The sequence below is a fragment of the Cricetulus griseus genome, chromosome 3 (genome assembly GCF_003668045.3).
Source record: "Cricetulus griseus strain 17A/GY chromosome 3, alternate assembly CriGri-PICRH-1.0, whole genome shotgun sequence".
In the NCBI taxonomy this organism is placed as follows: domain Eukaryota; kingdom Metazoa; phylum Chordata; class Mammalia; order Rodentia; family Cricetidae; genus Cricetulus; species Cricetulus griseus.
Genome location: NC_048596.1, coordinates 233,903,315 through 233,922,658, shown reverse-complemented (window position 1 = coordinate 233,922,658; position 19,344 = coordinate 233,903,315). Strand labels below are relative to the sequence as shown.

Below are 19,344 nucleotides of genomic sequence, written 5' to 3'. Positions count from 1 at the left end.
ACAGGGGGAAATGGGGGGTTGGAGAGATGGCTCAGAGGTTAAGAGGACCGACTGCTCTTCCTGAAGTCCTGAGTTTAATTCCCAGCAACCATATGGTGGCTCACGACCATCCGTTATGAGATCTGGTGCCCTCTTCTGGTGTGCAGATATACATGGAAGCAGAATGTTGTATACATAATAAATAAAATCTTTAAAAAGAAAAAAAGGAGGTGAATGGAAGCTTGCCATTTCTAACAACATGAGTGGGGGGCGAGTCAGAGCAAGATATATACCACCTATACGTCTCACCTATATGTGGACTCTAAAAGGTTTCACTCATAGAAAGCAGACAGCCAAACAGCTGTCACTGGTGCCTGAGGGTGGACAGGGATGGGGAAATGTTGGCTGAAGGGACTAGCCTTCATTTAGATGATGAATGACTTCTGTGAGCCAACACACAACACAAAGACTATGCTTTTTCAGCTTGAAATCTGGCAACAGAACTTAAATATTCTCACTACACACAGAAAAAGATAATTTTATGAGGTGACAGGTATACCAATTACCTTGAATGTAAATCATTTTACAATGTACGCAATCACTACTGCATCACAAATACTGTGTGTACAACTTGATTTATGTGTTTTATCTGCCAATTATGACTCAATCAAGTTGGAGTAAAGATGAAAATATCAACTTCCTGGCATCTCCAGTCCTGGTTGCCTTGGAAGGGGACAAAACTCTGCAGCACTTGATTAATCCAGTACAGATCAGTTTACATGATCACAATATTCAAACTCAGAGTCACAAAGTAGCCAGACAAGAAAAGAATGTGGAGAATACATAGAAATGGTCAGGACTTGATCATGAGTCATGTGTCTACCCACACGCTCTGTGGGAAAGTGTTCCTGTGATATTGTCCTGATCTGGTGACACATATGGTAGACGATGCAGGTATGATCACACAAAGACATTCTCAACCAGGCAGCCTAGGTATAGAAAGAATAACTGGAGACAAAGGTGTTATGGCTCTATACAGAGAGTCTGAGACATGGGGCTTGTCATTTCCTCATGTTCTCTAATTTCTCAGAGGAATCTTATCAGTGGAGAGAATAAGAGAAAGGACAAGGTGTATGTGACACTTGACCTCAACAAATGAGTAGCATCCGGGTCCAGCTGATGCCAGGGGAGAAAAACTTAGAGGCTAGGAAGCATAATGAAATATTTCTCTCCAGCCATACCTTGCCAACAGCATGGTGTGCACCAATTGACAGGGAACCACAGTGGGTGGGATTTCATCACAGTGCTATAAAGGACTACTGTTTGGTCTCTGATCTAAAACACATATCTAACTACTAGTTTGCTATTATGTGGGCTTCTGAGTTTTGTGGCCATCATGCTAGGTGAAGATCTGCTCACTCTGAAGCTTTCAATAATTTCCTGATGAAGGAGTTCTTAGGAATAAAGAAGGCTCATGAAAACACTCTCCAGAGTGAGTCTACAGAGGCTAAATTTGCTGTGCTTTTGGAATTCTCTGATGACAGTGTCTTCTGTGTCCTTCAAGAAATGCCACTCTATAATACTGAGCTCTGTGGGGATGACTGAAGCTAAAAGCACATCTTTAGCTCTTTCCTGGCCACCACGACTTGCCTCAAGTGAGCAGCATGAGCTGTGGATGACAGATCCACATGTCCCAGAAGACTTTTGTGGTGACATTTTGTTTATGATTTAACAAATAAAGCTTGCCCGAAGATCGGAGTGCAAAGCTAGCCACACTAGTTATCCACAGAGGTCAGGCAGTGATGGCACACACCTTTAAACCCAGCAGCCACACTGGTTAGCCATAGAGGCCAGACAGTGGTGCTACACACCTTAATCCCCGAACTTAGGAGACAGAAGTAGACAGATCTCCGTTAATTGAAGGCCATCTTGAGCTACACAAAAATGATCCAGTCTAAAAGAAAAAGAGCCCACACAAAGGTGATCTCAGCACTTTGGATCCCATGCCTTTAATCCCACCACTAGAGAGGAATATAGGGTGGGAGGAGACAGGAGCTCAGTACAGTTTGGTGAGGTTTGGTGGGAGACAGATGCAGTCTGAGGACAGGATCACCCTTTTGGTCTGTGCATTGGTAGAAGTGAGAATTCTCTAGTGGCTGGCCACTTTGCTTCTCTAATCTTCAGCTTTAACCCCAGTTGAATTTTTATTATTAAGAACAATTAGAATTTGAGCTACAGGCTTTCCATGACTCACCTCTCCAAGGTGGGAGTCTCCCAGTGGGCCTTTAGTTTCTGGATTGGCAATAATGATCCGGACCCCAGGAAGTATCTGTTTGAGAAAAGAGAGGAGACAATTTCTGATTGCCAATTATATCTCAAAGCTGATAAATGCCCAGATCTGACCATTTAAAAATGATTTCCAAAGCAAAATCCATGATAAATGATGCAACATTTCATATGGTCTGATGTGAAGAATAGGAATTTGCACACAATGATTTAACAGTCTGGCATGTAGGGATTAAGGAATGAGGCAGACCAGAGTCAACTCAAACTTGGGGAATTGCAGAGGGGAGTTTGAAGAGATATGTGTGGACCAAATATTTACCAAATGATCCTTGGTAAATAAATGTTTCAATAGATGCTTTTGTAGTGGGTAGAAGTAAAAGTTTGGTGGCTTCTGACCGGAACTTCTTTCTGTCCTGCTATCTACTCCTCTCCACTATGTTTGCATCTTGAGCTCCGAGCACCCATCCCTATAGGTGAACAACTTTTATTACAGACATTGACACTAAGTTCTTCCTTTCAATGTACATTGAACCTAGCAACATTCTACTGTAGCAAATAGCAAAGGGCTCAAAGGTCTACTCTAAAATCTCAAAAATAGCCTGCCTAAGTTTAGAAAACTTAACATTCTATAGTCAAGTTGAAGCAAAACACTCTGTGTTAGAAACTCATGACATCTTATAGCAGTCAGGTGTACCTGAAGGATGATGACCCTGGTATCTGTACTTAACAGTCCCTCAAATTGTGTTGGGATTGTGGTTACTATCTTTCCATCCTGAGAACCACTTCATGAAGGGACAGGCCTTGACAAAACAGACATACAGATTCTAAAAGGCCCACAGCAACATAAACTGCTCTTAGAAGTGTGTCAAGGGCCTGGGGAAATGGCTCAGTGAGTATGAGCACTTGCCCTGCAAGCATGTGGGCATGGGTTTAAATCCCCAGCATCCACATAAGAAGCTATGCATGGCCTTGTGTGCCCATAACAGCAGCACTGGGGATTAGAGACAGGTGGATCCCAAGAGCTCTATAGTTAATCAACCTAATCAAAAACATATGATGAACTTCTACTTAAGTGAAGACCCTGTCTGAAGACAATATGAAGGAGAGTGGGTAACAGAGGAAGGCACCCAACATCCTGCTCTGGCCTCTGCATTTGTGTGTGAACATGGGCATGTACACCACATATAAACCCATAAGTAAAGTTAACAATAGGATGGTGTCAAATGGAGAAAGGGTTGCAATTTAGGGCAAAAAGGGAAAAATATGACAGAAACTAAGCTAATAGTTGACCACTGAGAACCACTATCCACATACTTCTTAGTGTGATATCCTGATTTTTATTTAGAACACTAGGATAATAATCAACAGAATACTTCACAACCTTTGCTTCCATTAGGTATGAACAGGTGACTAAATAGTAGCCAATGGTATTTAGGTATAAGACAGTATGAGAATCTTCTCAATGTTTTAAAAGTCTTTCTTCTCCTGAGAGCAGGGACTGGCACTGGGAACATGGGACAGATAACTGAACTGGAACAATCATGTTAGAATCTAGGTACCCCTTAGGAAAGAGGCCATAGAGAGATAGGTAGCATCCAGGCTTCTAGTGGGATGAATGTAGCATAGGTTTGTTATTTAAAAAAGTAAACAAGGTTAAAACACTGTTATGGACTTTTTGTACACATAGCCAAACACAGCCAAACCATCCTGAAACATTATCTTCAAGAACGCTTTTTTCCCCCTGGGCTAATAAAGTGTCTCTGAGAACATATTTCTTGATACTTTAAAGCCTTACTCACCTTTATACTGGAATAGGACTTTAACACTTTTAATACTTACTTTTCCAGACTCCATCAGAGGTAAGCTGTGAGGAGATCCTCTTTCTACCAACCGGACTCTGTAAGTGGAAATACATATCACTCAGTGGGCTTTTGGACCACATCATTGTCTTTGGCCAATTTTAGTGTATGGTATGGGCTTGACAGTTTATCAAATAAGTTAGTTGTTCGTATTATCCCATGGCAAAAGTGGAAATTCCAGAGATGGCTACTGATACCAGAGTCAACAATGACCTGGCAAGGACAAATGGCAAGAACACATCTGCAATGACCACAGAGAAAGGAGATGGAGTCCAATTTGCCCCATCTGCAAAACAATTGAGTAAAGATGCCTCTTTACTCAAAGTGCCTCTGCTTTTAAAGGGGAAGGATGAGCATTCTTAAACATGCCAGGTGCCCCAGGCCATGAACTCTAGACCTATAGCTAGCAAAGCTCTGCTTGGGTATAGACAACATGTGAGGAAGGCAGTGCCTGTGGGCTCAGTAGCCACAAGTAGCCACTAAACTAAGAATGTCCAACCAAAGAAACAGTGACAACCCTCTCCAGAAGGGAAGAGTCTTTAGTTAGTGGTAACTTGGTCTGGAGAATTGCTGAGAAGGCTTTGGTTGGCCACCTCCAGAGCTGGTTCATTGCACTTCCCAGGGTTCTACCTTTCAGGCTCTGTGATCTTCACTATTCATTTCCTTCCTTACCAGTTAACCAAGGACTAGATTCCTTGTGCACTTACCTACAAGACAATTTTATGTGTGTTTGTGTATATGTATGAATGCGCGCGCGCGCGTGTGTGTGTGTGTGTGTGTGTGTGTGTGTGTGTAGGGAGGGGATTGGAGGTTAGAGGTCAACACCTTCTACTTTTTTAAATTTTTTTTTTGAGTCACAGAATTTTGTTGACCTGAAGCTTGCTAAGTAGGATAGCTGTCTCTGCCTTCTCAGAGCTGATATGTAAACATGTGCCACCCTGCCTGACTTTTTGACAATTTTAGTCACACAAAACAACAAGAAAGTAAGTGTTTGCCATTATTTGAACAGAAACACAAGGTGGGCCTGTGCCTTGGAAAAGAAAGAGCTGGGAGAAGATTTGAAGTCAGGGCACATCAGATCACAAGAGGTCTTCTCTTTTATGTGAGTTATCGCCACATCCTTCCAAGACACAGGATACAAAGGGCCCCATTCCTACACACTAATAAAGATGTAGCAAAGGCCATGGGAGGGGGAAAAACAAACAAACAAACAAACAAACAAACAAATCAGAAGAGGCAATGGAGCACACATCAAAGGGCTAATTTCTTGAACAAATGAAGGAATTTCACAATTACCAACAAGGTGATCTGTCATCACTGTCAACACCAGTGCCTTGCACAGTGACTCTCAACTCTGAGTTGAGACCTAGGGAAGACCTGAGCTCTGACTGATTCCCTCACCATGAGATTACTTACCCACACTGCCAGGCTACTCCGCAAGGCGAGGAGAATGAACTAAGTACATGATGTGCCCATTCAGGGCCTCTCTGAGTTATAAAGGTTGGTGACTGTTACTAATAACTACAAATTTAGAACTGATTTATAAGGCTAAATCCTCAATATATGACCAAGGAGAGGTGGCCTAGCTGGAGAGTAGGAAAGGGCTCCACATTCAGAACTAGGCTGAGGTCTGTTTAGAAGGAGCTCAGCCATGTCACTGGGGCTGCATGTTTCCACCAGTAGCAGCCTCCACCTTCCAAACATGCTTAGTGAAAAGTTTCTACACTCTGGTAAGCCTCTCCACTGATGCAGCAATCAAAATCAGACCAAATCAAACCGAATTAGAAAAGCCCATGCTTAATGGATACAACACTCCTGGATGGCCTTCCAATCCCCCCAGGAGACAGAACAGGTCATCATTTGGCAGGTTTTCTGAGATGCAGCAGGTTTTGGAGGGAGATAGGGGAGTGGGGCTTGGGTTGAACTTTCACCATAACATTCCAGACTCTTTAGATATATGGATGCCAGGAGCTGGAGCAAAGCTTTCACTATAACACTTAATACAAGGAATATTTGAAGAGGATGAGAAACGTGAACAATACATCTTTCATGATGCATCAAGAAAAGGGTTTGGAAGCAAATTCCCTGGAAGATTGAGGTTTACCTAAGGGATAGGAAATGGAAACTCATATCAAAATGCCCACAAGTGAGATTCTACAAAAGGCAATTGTCTTTCACTTTCTCCAGGGACAGTTATTTGATTTTCAAGTATATTACAGAGTACATTTGCAAGTTCTGGTTAATCAGAGAAATCACATGACATCACAATCCTGAGATCATATTCTAGGACCAATTCACAGTGAGTTAAAGACTTTCCCTGTCTGAAGAGACCCAATACTGAAATAAAGGAGGCAAATAAGCTAGCAATTAAGATGAAAAATAAAAAGTCTCATCTATCTCAATGCCAGTCACTTTAGCCAGAGGGACAATAAGGCCCCAGGGAACAGGTCAAGAATGGTATAAAATACAGAACAGTTTGTCCATGTACAATTGTTAGAACTGTCATTGTCAGAGGTCAGTGTACAGCAAATATGCATATGCTGTACCCATGGCCAATCTCTTATCTGCTAGAACCACAGGCTACAACATTGACCATAAACCAATCAATGTCTTGTGGTCAAGAAAGCAGACCCCAAATCTTCCCAGAGAATCCTGGAATGTACTTGGAAAAGTATGCAGGAACAAGGGCACATAAACCACAGAAGTACAGATTATTAGCATGTGCACACACATACACAGAATACCTGTGTGCATGTAACACAGATAATACTCCCAATACAACCAATGAGAAACACATATACACACACCCTTACACACATGAAACTCCTAATTTGCTTGTAATACATTCTTTACAATCATGGGCATACATATGTAGCCCATTGATAACATACTACCCAGATGCTCCTACATTTCCAACACACAATACCCTTGAGCACACATGAGCTTATGTGCACATATACAGCATGCCCACACCACACTACACATACACATATGCAAAACTCATGCCACTCACACAATGCACAACAGGGACCAAGCTAGCAAAAGGTCGCTGGCAAAACAAACACTGTCTTTGATTTTACCCTTGCTTCTCCTATCCTGCTGCTGACCACTGAGATGCCTTTCTCTCTGTCCACTGTTCTTGAAAACCTTCACACCCACCTATTCACTGGGCAGCAATTAGTCTAGAATCTATGCTTTTCTTTCATTCCTTCCTGCCTTCCTCCCAGGATGGTTCTCATGGAGCCCAGGCTGATCTCACACTTGTTATGTGGCTGGTTTTCTGGTCTTCCCACCTCTTCCCCAGTGCTGGATTACTGCATGTGCTACTATCTCCAGTTTATATAGTGCTAGGGATGGAACACAGGGTTTCTCACACGCTAAGTTAAGCAAGTACTCTACTAACTGAACTACACCCCCAGCCTGAGAATTCATACTGTTCTAACCACACTCTTTAATCATTACTTCAGTTTATAAGGCCTGATGAAAACAAACAAATCTCTACCCTAGACCTTTATAGTATACTGGGTTAAGATCTGACAGCCCATTAAAACTGTTTCTTAAAATGTCTGAGAAATATTTTTCTTTCCTAAAGATGTAACAATTCATGTGCTTAAGAAAACATCAAACTGAAAGAGATTAACTATGAACTCATTTTAAATAAATATACAGTAAATAATACCTTTAAAATTAATAACTTCCAAATCGATGCTGAATACTTTCCCTTGTATATGTGGGAACTAAATTTATTCTGGAAACTGGAGGAATATGTATCCTCATTTGTGAGGCAAAAATGTTCTCCATAGCAACCCTAACATTGGGGCTACAAGAATTAAATGGGTATTAAACACAGAGGCATAAAACCAAGCTGAAATGGCTAATGTGCCTATTTAATCACTTGTTTCCATAGGAAAGACCTACTGAGATCTTGAGCTTAGTCTCTGAGCTAGCTAGCACCTACCTGTCCTCTCTCCTTTCCCTTACAGTGCATAGCATACTGACAAACTAAGGTTTCCCAGGCTAATTAAGTGATAATTGGGCAGGTGTCTTGACACTCCCAAGTGAATGTTCCATTAAATCAATAGGTAAAGTAATTAATCCTTATGACAGATCCTCCCATAGCTGTAATGAGAAAACCCCCAGCCTACTTCCAGAACACCAGAAGAATGAAAGAATGACTTTTTTTTTTTTTTTTAGCAGCCTCCTATCTCACTATCTTCCAGCTATTGGCTTTGCATTTTCTCTGAGGGTAGCACAAGGTGCTGTGGATACAGATACTAGGTTTCTGTGCAGAAGGCTTACCTCACTACTGGAATCTCCACCCTCTCTCTGCCTAAGGACTCCCAGCATGTTTCAACCTACCTTAACAACCTCAGAGTTGTTTTCTTTCCTCCCCTCTCCCCAGCTATTACAGGTGCCTGCAAAGACTCATTTTATTGTGCCCATACTAAACATAGGGAAATTGAGGCCCCCAGAGTTCACACCCTGTTTCAGGGTCATAAGCAGGGAGAAGATCTGGACTTGGACCCCTCAGGTCTTGGAGCTCCTATGTCACAGGAGATGCAACACAAAGTATATTTTACATATGTCAATCAAGGTCAAAGACAATACTGAAGTTGTAAAACCTGGATATTATTTCCTTCTGGAAAGAGCTGGCTGCAATGTGGAGGAGACTCCATTTGAGCTGAGAATGATGGACTCAGAGAATGCAGATGAGGTGGGCAGTGTGTCTGGATGCCAGGAAGGTGGATCTCCACTGACAAGTGAAGGAAGGATGAAGATGATACTGAAATTTTATACAGTAAACCAAGGAAAAGGGGCCTACGCAAATGGAATGAAGTGGGCAGGGCAAAATTAGACAAAAGGCCAAACAAGCAGGGACATGCCTATCTATTGAAAAATACAGTGGAGTATGGGTCTGAGGAGATAACTCATTCAATAAACCTGAGTGTTAACCCCAGAATGCAAGTTAAAAACACTGGTCATGGAAACCTCGGAAATCTACGGGACCTCCTGTAGTAGCTCAGTACTTATCCCTAGCATAGGTGTGGACTTTGGGAGCCCATTCCACATAGAGGAATACTCCCTGAGCCAAGACACAAGGGGGTGGGCTTAGGTCCTATCCCAAAGGCTAGGATAGACTCTGATGACACCCTATGGAAGGCCTCACCATCCAGGGGGAGCAGAAAGGATATGTGATAGGTAGGGTTTTAGTTGGGGGGGGGGTGGTAGGGGAGGAGGAGAGGGAGAGGGAACTGGGATTATCATGTAAAATAATTTTGTTTCTAATTCAAATAAAAAAATCTGCAAAAAAAAAAAGAAAAAAAAAACCCACTGGTCATGATAATGTGCAATTATACTTCCAATGCCAGAGAGGTGGAGGCAGGGGGATCCTTGGAAACCACTAGCCAGCTAGTAGAGTTCAGTGAGTGGTCCTGAGCCAAAACCAACCAACCAACCAATTAAACAAACAAACAAATAAAGGTGGACATAACCTGAGTAATGGCATCGCAGGCTGTTCTCTGGCCTACCACATGTGCATTCACACATGAGCTCTCATGAGCATGAGTACATACATGAACACACACACACACACACACACACACATACACATGCACACACATACCCCACATTGGAAATATGAGCTGCAGAGTCATAGGGGATAGGAAGCATATCTCAACCCCAGAATGAGGGGAAGAATTGTTGGGATAGTGACAGAGGAGTAAGTACATCTGCCAGAAAGAAAATACTGAAAAGACCTGAGGCAGACCTGAGTGAAGAAGGTAGAGGGGTAAGATCCCAGGAGATACTCTGGTGGCTGAGGAATAGCCATTAGTTTTTCTCTGCTATAGAAGAGAACTGAGCAGGTTATTTCAGGGAAACTTCACTATGTCATACCCAAGCCCTAAGAAGGTCCCTATGAACAGTCCACCATGTTGATGTGAGCCATTGGGACTGCTCAGACACAATAAGGTTTCCCATGCAGGAGAAGCTGTGGTCCAGAAGTCCATCAAGGGCAACATTATCCCTGATCATTACAATTGATGACATTATCCAGTGACATTTAATGACACATGACCCCTGAGCAATTTCTAGTATACAACTCACTATCATGTCTGTTTCTAATTATTTTAATAATGAGCAAAGCAGCCTAGACAGGGAAGATTATTACTCCTGACTTGAAATTAGGACAAACATGTCACTCAGAATGTCTTGGTCAAGATCACAGGATTAGTCAGTGGTCACAAAGGGCTTATCTTTGACACAGGCCTCCTGCTCTTTCCAGCAGTATAGTGCTGATCTGATGTTGGGCACTGATTACTTTATCACTATATACTATGCACACCCTCATTTCATAGCACTTTCTCCAAACAGCAATGAGATTTGTCTTAATGAAGACAAATGATGGGTTAAAAGATTAATAGATAAAGACAAACTTGGGGCTTCCCCTAGTTGCCTAGGTACTCATAACATATGAGGACATCCAACCCACTGCACTGAGAAGTCTGCTCTTTCTTTATTTGAGGGACCAGGCCAAAGGTAGAACTGCTAAAGGGTCACTAGCACAGGTACTCTTTGAGCAAGCTGTACAAACAAGATGTTTTCCAAGTAAGGTTCATAATTAAGTGGATTTGTTTTCAAATGCAGAAGACATCACTTGGAGACCTTCATGCCTCTGACACTGGAACAAGTTATTCATTTGTTCTAATGCTGGTTCTGAGTTTTGAAAATGCTCCAGATTGAACTCTGACCATCCAGAACCTGATTCTGTGGGGAACAATGCTGAGGAGAAAGTAATTTTCTTTGGTCCTCAGTCATCATGTAAGGGGTTTAATGACACAGTCTCTAATCATCTGTGATTTGTGAGAGTCTCACATAGGACTCTGCAGGCCAGGCAGGCCACCAACAAGAGTGCTGTTGACTTCTGTTGGGTGCTGAAAACTCATTACATGCACTGCACAGTGTGGGCAATGTCTCTGACACTATCAACTACATAACAGCATATCACTTTTGCTGGTAAACTGCACCAATCAAAAATGGTTCCAGATATGACTAAAGATGCATAAAGACTTGTGAGATTAGGGAGTGGTGATTGTCCTGGATGGTGCATGTTCCACCTGGCCTCCAAATTTGGACCCTTTCTCAGTTTGCAGAGATACTGTGGTTCCTGTCCCTGAAGAGTTTCAGCTACCTACTTAGTCAGGCAGGGTTGCATGCTGCTTTCCATTTCTCACTCCCTAACCACACAGTCACTCTGGGTATGTTTTTCCAAAGTATTGATAGATAAGTGAACTTCTAGAAAACACAAGATAAACAGCACACTACCTGGTGTACAGCAACACATTCATGTAAAACCTAACCACCTATGAAATACATCAATCTATGCTTATGTCTGTACACTACAACATTGCTGGGGCATTTCTATGGCCTCTAAGGAGAACAAAAATTATTTCAATGGGGGAGCATTGATGTAAAATGATGACACTTTTTTTTTCTTCTCTCGTGGCCATCTCAAAAGGATCTTCTAGTTGAGGCAGGGCTTCCTTCAAAAGGTTTTATCTTGTGTGGTCACCTGCCCTCTCTTCCTGAGATATACTTTACACAAAAAATACAAATGACATACACCAATAGCCCAATTTTAAAATGCTGTTCAGCAGCTTCACTGAAAAGGTAGGCTCATTTCTACTTTTTCAGAGAAACACCTACATATGGCATGGATGTAAACACACACACACTCATGTAGAAATGTTGACATATATTGGCATGCAAAATGGAACCTTACTGAGATGGCTATGACTTCCAATTACTAAGGTATGTCAGACACTTCTAGCAACACCATTGGTCTTGTAAATCAAGTTTTTAAAGAGTTTGAGCCAACTCACTTTATTCATATAATGACACTTTGAACAAGTAATCATGACTCCTTTCACGTTTTGTTTTAACCTGGACATACATGTGCTAGGCCACCAATAATGGAGGAAGGGAGAAAGTGAGAGAGAGGAGAGAACTCATACCTGTCATGTCTCAGGGCTCTCATGTCAACATAGACAGTGGTGGGGTCAGGTCCTGATGTCCCCTGCAAACAACAACACAGTATGGTTAATCTCTTAGTAGGGAAAAGGCTGCATCTATATTCTAATTGGTGAGCATTTGTTTGGTAAAAATTTTAAATTGAACAAACAACCCAAAAGACTAATGTTGCTAAACCTATTCATCTCTAAGTAGCCTTCTAACATCTGGTTTGAGCTTCTAAATTCCCAAAGGAACATTTTAGGATCACATTGGCCCCTCACAAAGCTTGACCCCATTCATGTATGTATAATAAGAACAAGGGAGGGATACTACTTGTTTTACTAGAAAATGTTTGGCTGCAGAAGTGGATTGTCAAGAATATGAATTGTCTTGTTCAGAAATTTTCACAACATGTATTCAGAAAGGCTATTTTTAGACCATAAGATACTGAAGCAGAAGGGTGATAGGAGCTGACAGACTGAGGAAGAAGATACAAGAGATTATTATTTTGTTCCTTTTAATCCTGCTTGTGCCTCCAGCCTCAGAAGGCTATTTTCGTCTATGACATAAGTCAGGGAGGTTCTGTGTTTCTCCAAGTCAGCTGAGCAGTAAGTACTCTGAGCTGTCTTCATTTAACATAGCAGTCCAGAAATCTCATCTTGGCATTATAAATATCTTCTAAAAATATACTGGACTGACTTCTGACCAATGACCTCTTCTCAGGAAGGTCTTTATTACTGAACTGACATAGTATTTTACATTTAGTGATAAGGCAATACAATACTGATGTTGAAAAATATGGCAAACACAACAGAATTGTAAAAGGGGTGGGAGAAATTAAGTCCTTCAGAATTTACTTAAACTGTACTATATTTCTTTAAGAAGGAATCTCAATATTGCACCAAAAGTATGTTTAAATTAAGAATAAATATAATAGCAGCTTTTCTGAGCAAGGTGGTGCATGCCTTTAATCCCAGTGCTCAGGAAGCAGGGGAAGAAATGGGTGGGTATTTTTAAGTTCCCGGCAAGCTATGGCTACATAGTGAGACACTGCCTAAAACAAAACAAATCACTACTTTTTTGTTCTAATACTCAGTGATAGTGGTCAGTGGGGTCCCACCACTGAGAGCAGGAAAAAGAGAAACACATGTAAGACCTGGATGCATACAGTGACAGTGGCCTAAAAACAATCTACTTTCTACTTTGTAATTATTCAATGGAGCTGTCTTATAGAGCAGCAGGTATGAAACACTGTCCAATGTAGTGAACAATGTGAAACTCAAAACCATAGGCGGTCAATTAAAAACAAGCAAAGCATAAAACAGGTACGAAGAAGTGGACAATGATGGGAAATGGAAGTAGACTAAATCAGCAAAGGAACCAATGATCAAATTCATGATGATGCACCATCTACTATAGGTAGTACCCCAGCCACAGGCCTACAGAGCGCCTGTCAATTTCTGCATTGCACTTCCAGCCTGTCCCAGTGTTGGAAGCTAGAAAGGCAGGAGGTAAGGAGGTGGGTATGTACTGGTGTGATGAACAGAAAAGTCCCCTACCTGCTCGGCCAGTGTCCACAGCCTGTGGGGCTACAAGCAGCAGGAGGGTAGGGACAAGAAAGAAGGAAAAGACAACAGGCCAACAGACACAAAACACAAAGAACACACATAGGAGAGAGACACACAAAACAACACAATTAAGAATGGGATGAAGAAAAGGGAGGTATGGGGTTGGGGAAGAGAATGCAGAAAGCAAGGAACAAAGTAATAACAAGATCAAAACAATGTCAAATATGGAAACCATTAAAATTAACCATACTATACTGTTAAATGTGGGAAAAAAAACTGAAAAGATGTCAACATATCCACAGACCACAAAAGAGAAGTAGAGGACAGATCATGGCATGCTAATTGTGGCAGTATCTTTATCAGTAAAGTAGATAGCACACCTCAACAGTGACTTTATGGTGCTTTGAGTTTTCTTTTTTCAATGGCACTTGCAAGTATATATCTTAATGTTTCACTTCACAGTATATATTTGAAATAGTTTTTTAAAAGATGTATTCTATTTTAAATTATGCATGTACATGTGTGCCTGTGCCTGTGAATGTAGGCACTTATAGAAGGCATAAGGGCTGGGAACCAAATTCAGGTCTCCTTCAATAGCAGTAAGTGCTCTTAACCTCTGAGCTACCTCTTCAACTCCTTAAATAATTTTACATTTCTCATTATGACACAAAGAGAAGTCTTTACATTAACAGTTATGGTACCCTATTCATAAGATTAGTAAAAGAAAAGCATCAGGGGTGCATTTGAATTATGAAAGTATCAGATTCCAGGCTCTTACATTGTATACTTGCTCCTTCGCCTTTACACATGGAGTTTGATGTCAACCTGGGCTACATTAGACCCTGTCTCAAAACAAAAACAAAACAAAAACAAAACAAAAACAAAAAGGTCCAAATTTTTAGGGAGAGTGGGGATGGAATAGGCAAGGTGGATTATTCAGTTTGATATGGGCAAAATATAGGAAAAACACAGCTAATTCACTGGATGGTAATCGGCCAGACTGTGCCATTAGCTGTCAAGTTGGTAAATGGAATGAGAATCATAGGGTCCAGCCAAAGACCATTTTGCTTGGATCTGAAATGTTTAACTGGAACATGGTCCATTTATTCACATACTATCTGTTTCTGTTTTGAGCTGAATCTTCTGAAAAGCCCATACCAACACCAGACCTGACCTCACTCTGACCTGTAGGAAAACATGCCCAGTGAGGGTTTCCTTTTAAAGGGCTGGTAAGCAATCAGTGTTCAACTGCTCAGGCTGGAGAGTGTTATAGCTTTACTGGTCCCACTGACTTAAAGAACAAGCTCAGCTCAGGTTCTGGTTTCTTGGTTCAAAGCATAGTCTGAAACCCAGGAACTTTTCTTGACTGTAACAAAGAACAATTCAAGTGATGGAGGATACAGGTTCTATAATCTCAGATGGGAGTATTTTTTTTTTTTTTTTGAGACAGGGTTTCTCTGTATAGCTTTGGAGCCTGTCCTGGAACTAGCTCTTGTAGACCAGGCTGGTCTTGAACTCACAGAGATTTGCCTGCCTCTTCACCACCACCGCCCAGCCTTAGATGGGAGTCTTAATTATCAAGGACAATGTACAGTAGAAGACAACAGGAAAGTTGTAGCTGACAGTGATTAACTCCCAGAGCATGCAAAAATCTCCAACAACACTTTATTATTAACTTCTCTCATCTAAGAACATGGCAGAGGAAAACAAGTCACTTGAAAGCTTAAAATTAATTAAACTCTTTAATTATAGTTATTTGTTTTATGCTGAGAGTTATACTGCCCTTTAAGCATTCCATTTTGTTCTTTTTAATGATCAAGGACTCTATTTCTATCATTGTGATGACTGTATTTTTCTTTGTGGGAGTTTGAAGATTTAAGGTTGACCAGAATTATTATTATTGATTTAATTCTACAAAGTTATTTATAGACAAGATTTCCTCTCAGACAAATCACTCATCTTATCCCATATAATAAAAAGGTCAGCATTCAAAGTTAAGTTTTTTGTTCCTTAATAAGAAAACAACTGAGGTCTCCTTTGGGAGATGAAAGGCATTGTTTTTCCTTTCTCTCTCTCTCTCTCTCTCTCTCTCTCTCTCTCTCTCTCTCTCTCTCTCTCTCTTCTCCCTCTTTCTTTTTTGGTTTTTTGAAACAGGGTTTCCTCTGTGTAGCTTTGGAGCCTATCCTGGCACTCGCTCTGAAGACCAGGCTTGCCTCGAACTCAGAGATCCACCTGCTTCTGCCTCCCGAGTGCTGGGATTAAAGGCATGCACCACCAATGCCCGGCTTCCTTCTTTTTTTTTAATGAAAAGAAGATGCTAATTTTTAGGTTATATAGCTAATGCAGAGAGTTTCTCTGCTTTAAACAGCAGTCAAAGCTATGGGAAATTGTTCCCGGCACAGGAATGACATTGTTTAATGGTACTATAGAAACTGATGTTAATAGGGGAATAGTGGCCCACACCTTTAATCCAAGCAGTTGAGAGGAAAAGGAGAGTGGATCTCTGTGAGTTTGAGGCCAGCCTGCTCTACATAGTGAGTTCCAGAAATCAGGGCTACATAGTGAAACCCTGGGTCAATAAAAAATGAAAGAAAGAAAAAAGAGAGAGACGGGGGAGGGAAGGAGAGAGATAAAGAGGTAGAGAGAGAGACAGAGAGAGAGAGAGAGAGAGAGAGAGAGAGGCAAAAAGAGAGGAAGAGAGAGAGAGAAAGGAAGGAAGGAAGGAAGGAAGGAAGAAGAAAAAGAAACTGATGTTAAAGCTAATTAAACATTAAACTCATAATTTGATTTTTCCAAAATCTATGTTCATCATAAATTCAATAAATCAAAATTACATCATTTTTATAGCTCAAGATTCTGAGAAATACCATTCCTCAAAATGATAAATGGCTCATTCTTACAGATATCTTTGTTTTTACTTCATAACTCTATCAATTAGCAAAGTCCACTTAACCTCTCTAGGCTTTTCTTTCATAGTAAAAACCAATGACTAAATTTTATCCTTCATGAATATGGGAGGATCTAACTAGAAGCTGTCCTAATAAAAAGGTCCTGCTTGTCTGTCTGTCTGTCTGTCTGAGTATGTTCTTACAGACAAAGCCTGAATGTCCATTTTCACTTGTAAAAACAATTCACTTGATCAAGATTCACACAATGAGTTCATTTTGGGAAAACTCAGAAGTGCTATAAGCTTTTTACATGGGACACTAAACTCTGACCAAGCCAAGTATTCATTTAATGGATGCAATGTAATTCCTGTTGAAATGCATAGGGGTGATGGTTAAAGGACTACAGTTTTAGCATTTTTTCAGAAACTTATTCATACTCAGAAGTGACGGCATCAGTGTATGTGAGAGTGTGTTGAGCCCTACAGAGGGTTATTAGTGAAGCTTTTCCCAACCATGGCTGCTTACAGAAAGTGTGGGGCAAGAAAAGGAAAAGGAATGAAGGTCCTTGCATCTAAGCAGTCTGAAAGGCCTCAGAAGGGACCAGGAAGGGGCACAGTGTATGCCATGCAGAAAGTAAACAGCCCATTTTAGGCAGGAACATTCCAGATAGAAGTGTCAACAAGAGGCATGGATGAACTCCAAAGAAGAGAAGGTTGTTCCACATAAGACAAACCATGGGTAAAGAGATATGTGAGGCTGGGTGATGAAAATAGCTGGGTGAAACAGATGTTTGTAAAAATAAAAACAAATCCCTAATTTATTCCTTCCAAAGTTTAATTTTTAAAATTGTATTCATTTATTTGTGTATGGTGTGGGGAAAAGAATGTTGAACACATGTACCACGGTGCATGTGTAAAGGTCAGAGGACAAGCTGTGGGAGTACTCTCCTCCACCACCCGGTTTCTAGAGATTAAACTCACACCATCAGTCTTGACAGTAAGCACCTTTATCCAACTAGTCATTTCTCTGGCTCCCGTTTAAACTTTAAAATGGCATGCTATCTGATATATTTGTATATGTATGTATACAATTATAGATGTGCCTGTGGAGGCTATAGGACAACCTCAAGTACTACTCCTCAAATACTGTCTACTTTTCTTACTGGGTCTTTTGCTGACTTGGAATTTGCCATCTAGACTAGGCTAGCCAGCTGGTGAGGCCTTAAGATTCTCCTGTGTTTAACATCCTTGGTGTTGGGATTGCAATCGTGTATTACCAGGCCTGGATTCCTTTTTAATGTGGGGCTAAGATTTGAACTCAGGTCCTTGCAAAGAAAGCATTTTAAAACTGAGTCATCTCTCCAGGCCCCTTGGATACATTTTAAATGGTATTTATCGGTGTTTTTTCAGCACTAGAGAGAAAAAAAAGCATGATTTGGATTCATTTTTGAATATTCAAGTTACTTTTCAGGCCTTTTGGTTCAGTAATTAAAGAAAAAAATAGATGATATGACAGTTTACATAAGTGACCCCCAAATTCTACCCAGAACTCCTACAACTGATAAACGCCTTCATTAAGGTAGCAGGATTCAAGATTAACTCAAAGAAATCAGTAGCCCTTCTATATACAGTTGACAAATGGGCTGAGAAGGAAATCAGAGAAACATCACCCTTTACAAATAGTCACAAATAACATAAAATATCTTGGGGTAACACTAACAAAACAGTCCAAATGGATCAAAGGCCTCAATATAAATCCATCCACACTGAACCTCATAGAAGAGAAAGTGGGAAATACATGTAAATGCATAGGCACAGGAGACCACTTCCTAAATAGAACACCAGTATTACAGACTCTTAGAGCAACAATTAATAAATGGGACCTCCTGAAACTGAGAAGCTTCTGTAAAGCAAAGAACATGGTCAGCAAGACAAAACAGCTCCCTACAGAATGGGAAAAAATATTCACCAACCCCACATCTGACAGGGGGCCGATCTCCAAAATATACAAAGAACTCAAGAAACTAGAAATCAAACTATCAAATAATCCAATTAAAAAATGGGGTACAGAGCTAAATAGAGAATTCTCAACAGAACAATCTCAAATGGCAGAAAGACACTTAAGGAAATGCTCAACATCCTTAGTCATAAGGGAAACACAAATCAAAACCACTCTGAGATTCCATCTTACACCTGTCAGAATGGCTAGGATAAAAAACACCAATGTTGGAAAGGATGTGGAGAAAGGGGAACACTCCTCTATTGCTGGTGGGAGGGCAAACTTGTACAGCCACTGTGGAAATCAGTATGGTGATTTCTCAGAAAATTAGGGATCAAACTACCTCAAGACCTTGCAGTACTACTGTTGGGCATATACCATAAGGAGCCACATTCACACAAGGACATTTGCTCACCTATGTTCATAGCAACATTATTTGTAATAGCTAGATCTTGGAAACAGCCTAGATACTCCTCAACTGAGGAATGGATAAAGAAAATGTGGTATATTTATATAATGGGGTATTACTCAGCTGTTAAAAATAACGACATCATAAAATTGGCAGGCAAATGGACAAAACTAGTAAAAAAAAAATCATTCTGGGTAAAGTAAGCCAAAACCAAAAAGACAAATATACTCACTCATAGGTAGATACCAGACATAAAGCAAAAAGATACCCAGCCTACAATCCACAACCTCAGAGAAGCTAGAATCCTCTCCCAGAAACAGATGGAAACAGATACAGAAAATCCACAA

The 19,344-nt window shown here is 40.8% G+C and overlaps 1 protein-coding gene across 4 annotated transcripts in view; it reads right to left on the bottom strand.

The window, feature by feature from the left end:
- LOC100754252 (disco-interacting protein 2 homolog C) overlaps window positions 1-19,344 on the bottom strand; it is a 391,750-nt gene that overhangs the window by 11,353 nt on the left and 361,053 nt on the right. For all 4 annotated transcript variants that reach the window (XM_027405065.2, XM_027405067.2, XM_027405066.2 and 1 more), the window contains 3 exons: window positions 12,137-12,198; window positions 4,105-4,162; window positions 2,234-2,308 (listed from right to left, as the gene is read on the bottom strand). In XM_027405065.2, coding sequence (XP_027260866.1) covers window positions 2,234-2,308; window positions 4,105-4,162; window positions 12,137-12,198 — 195 coding nt within the window. The remainder of the gene's footprint in view (window positions 1-2,233; window positions 2,309-4,104; window positions 4,163-12,136; window positions 12,199-19,344) is intronic.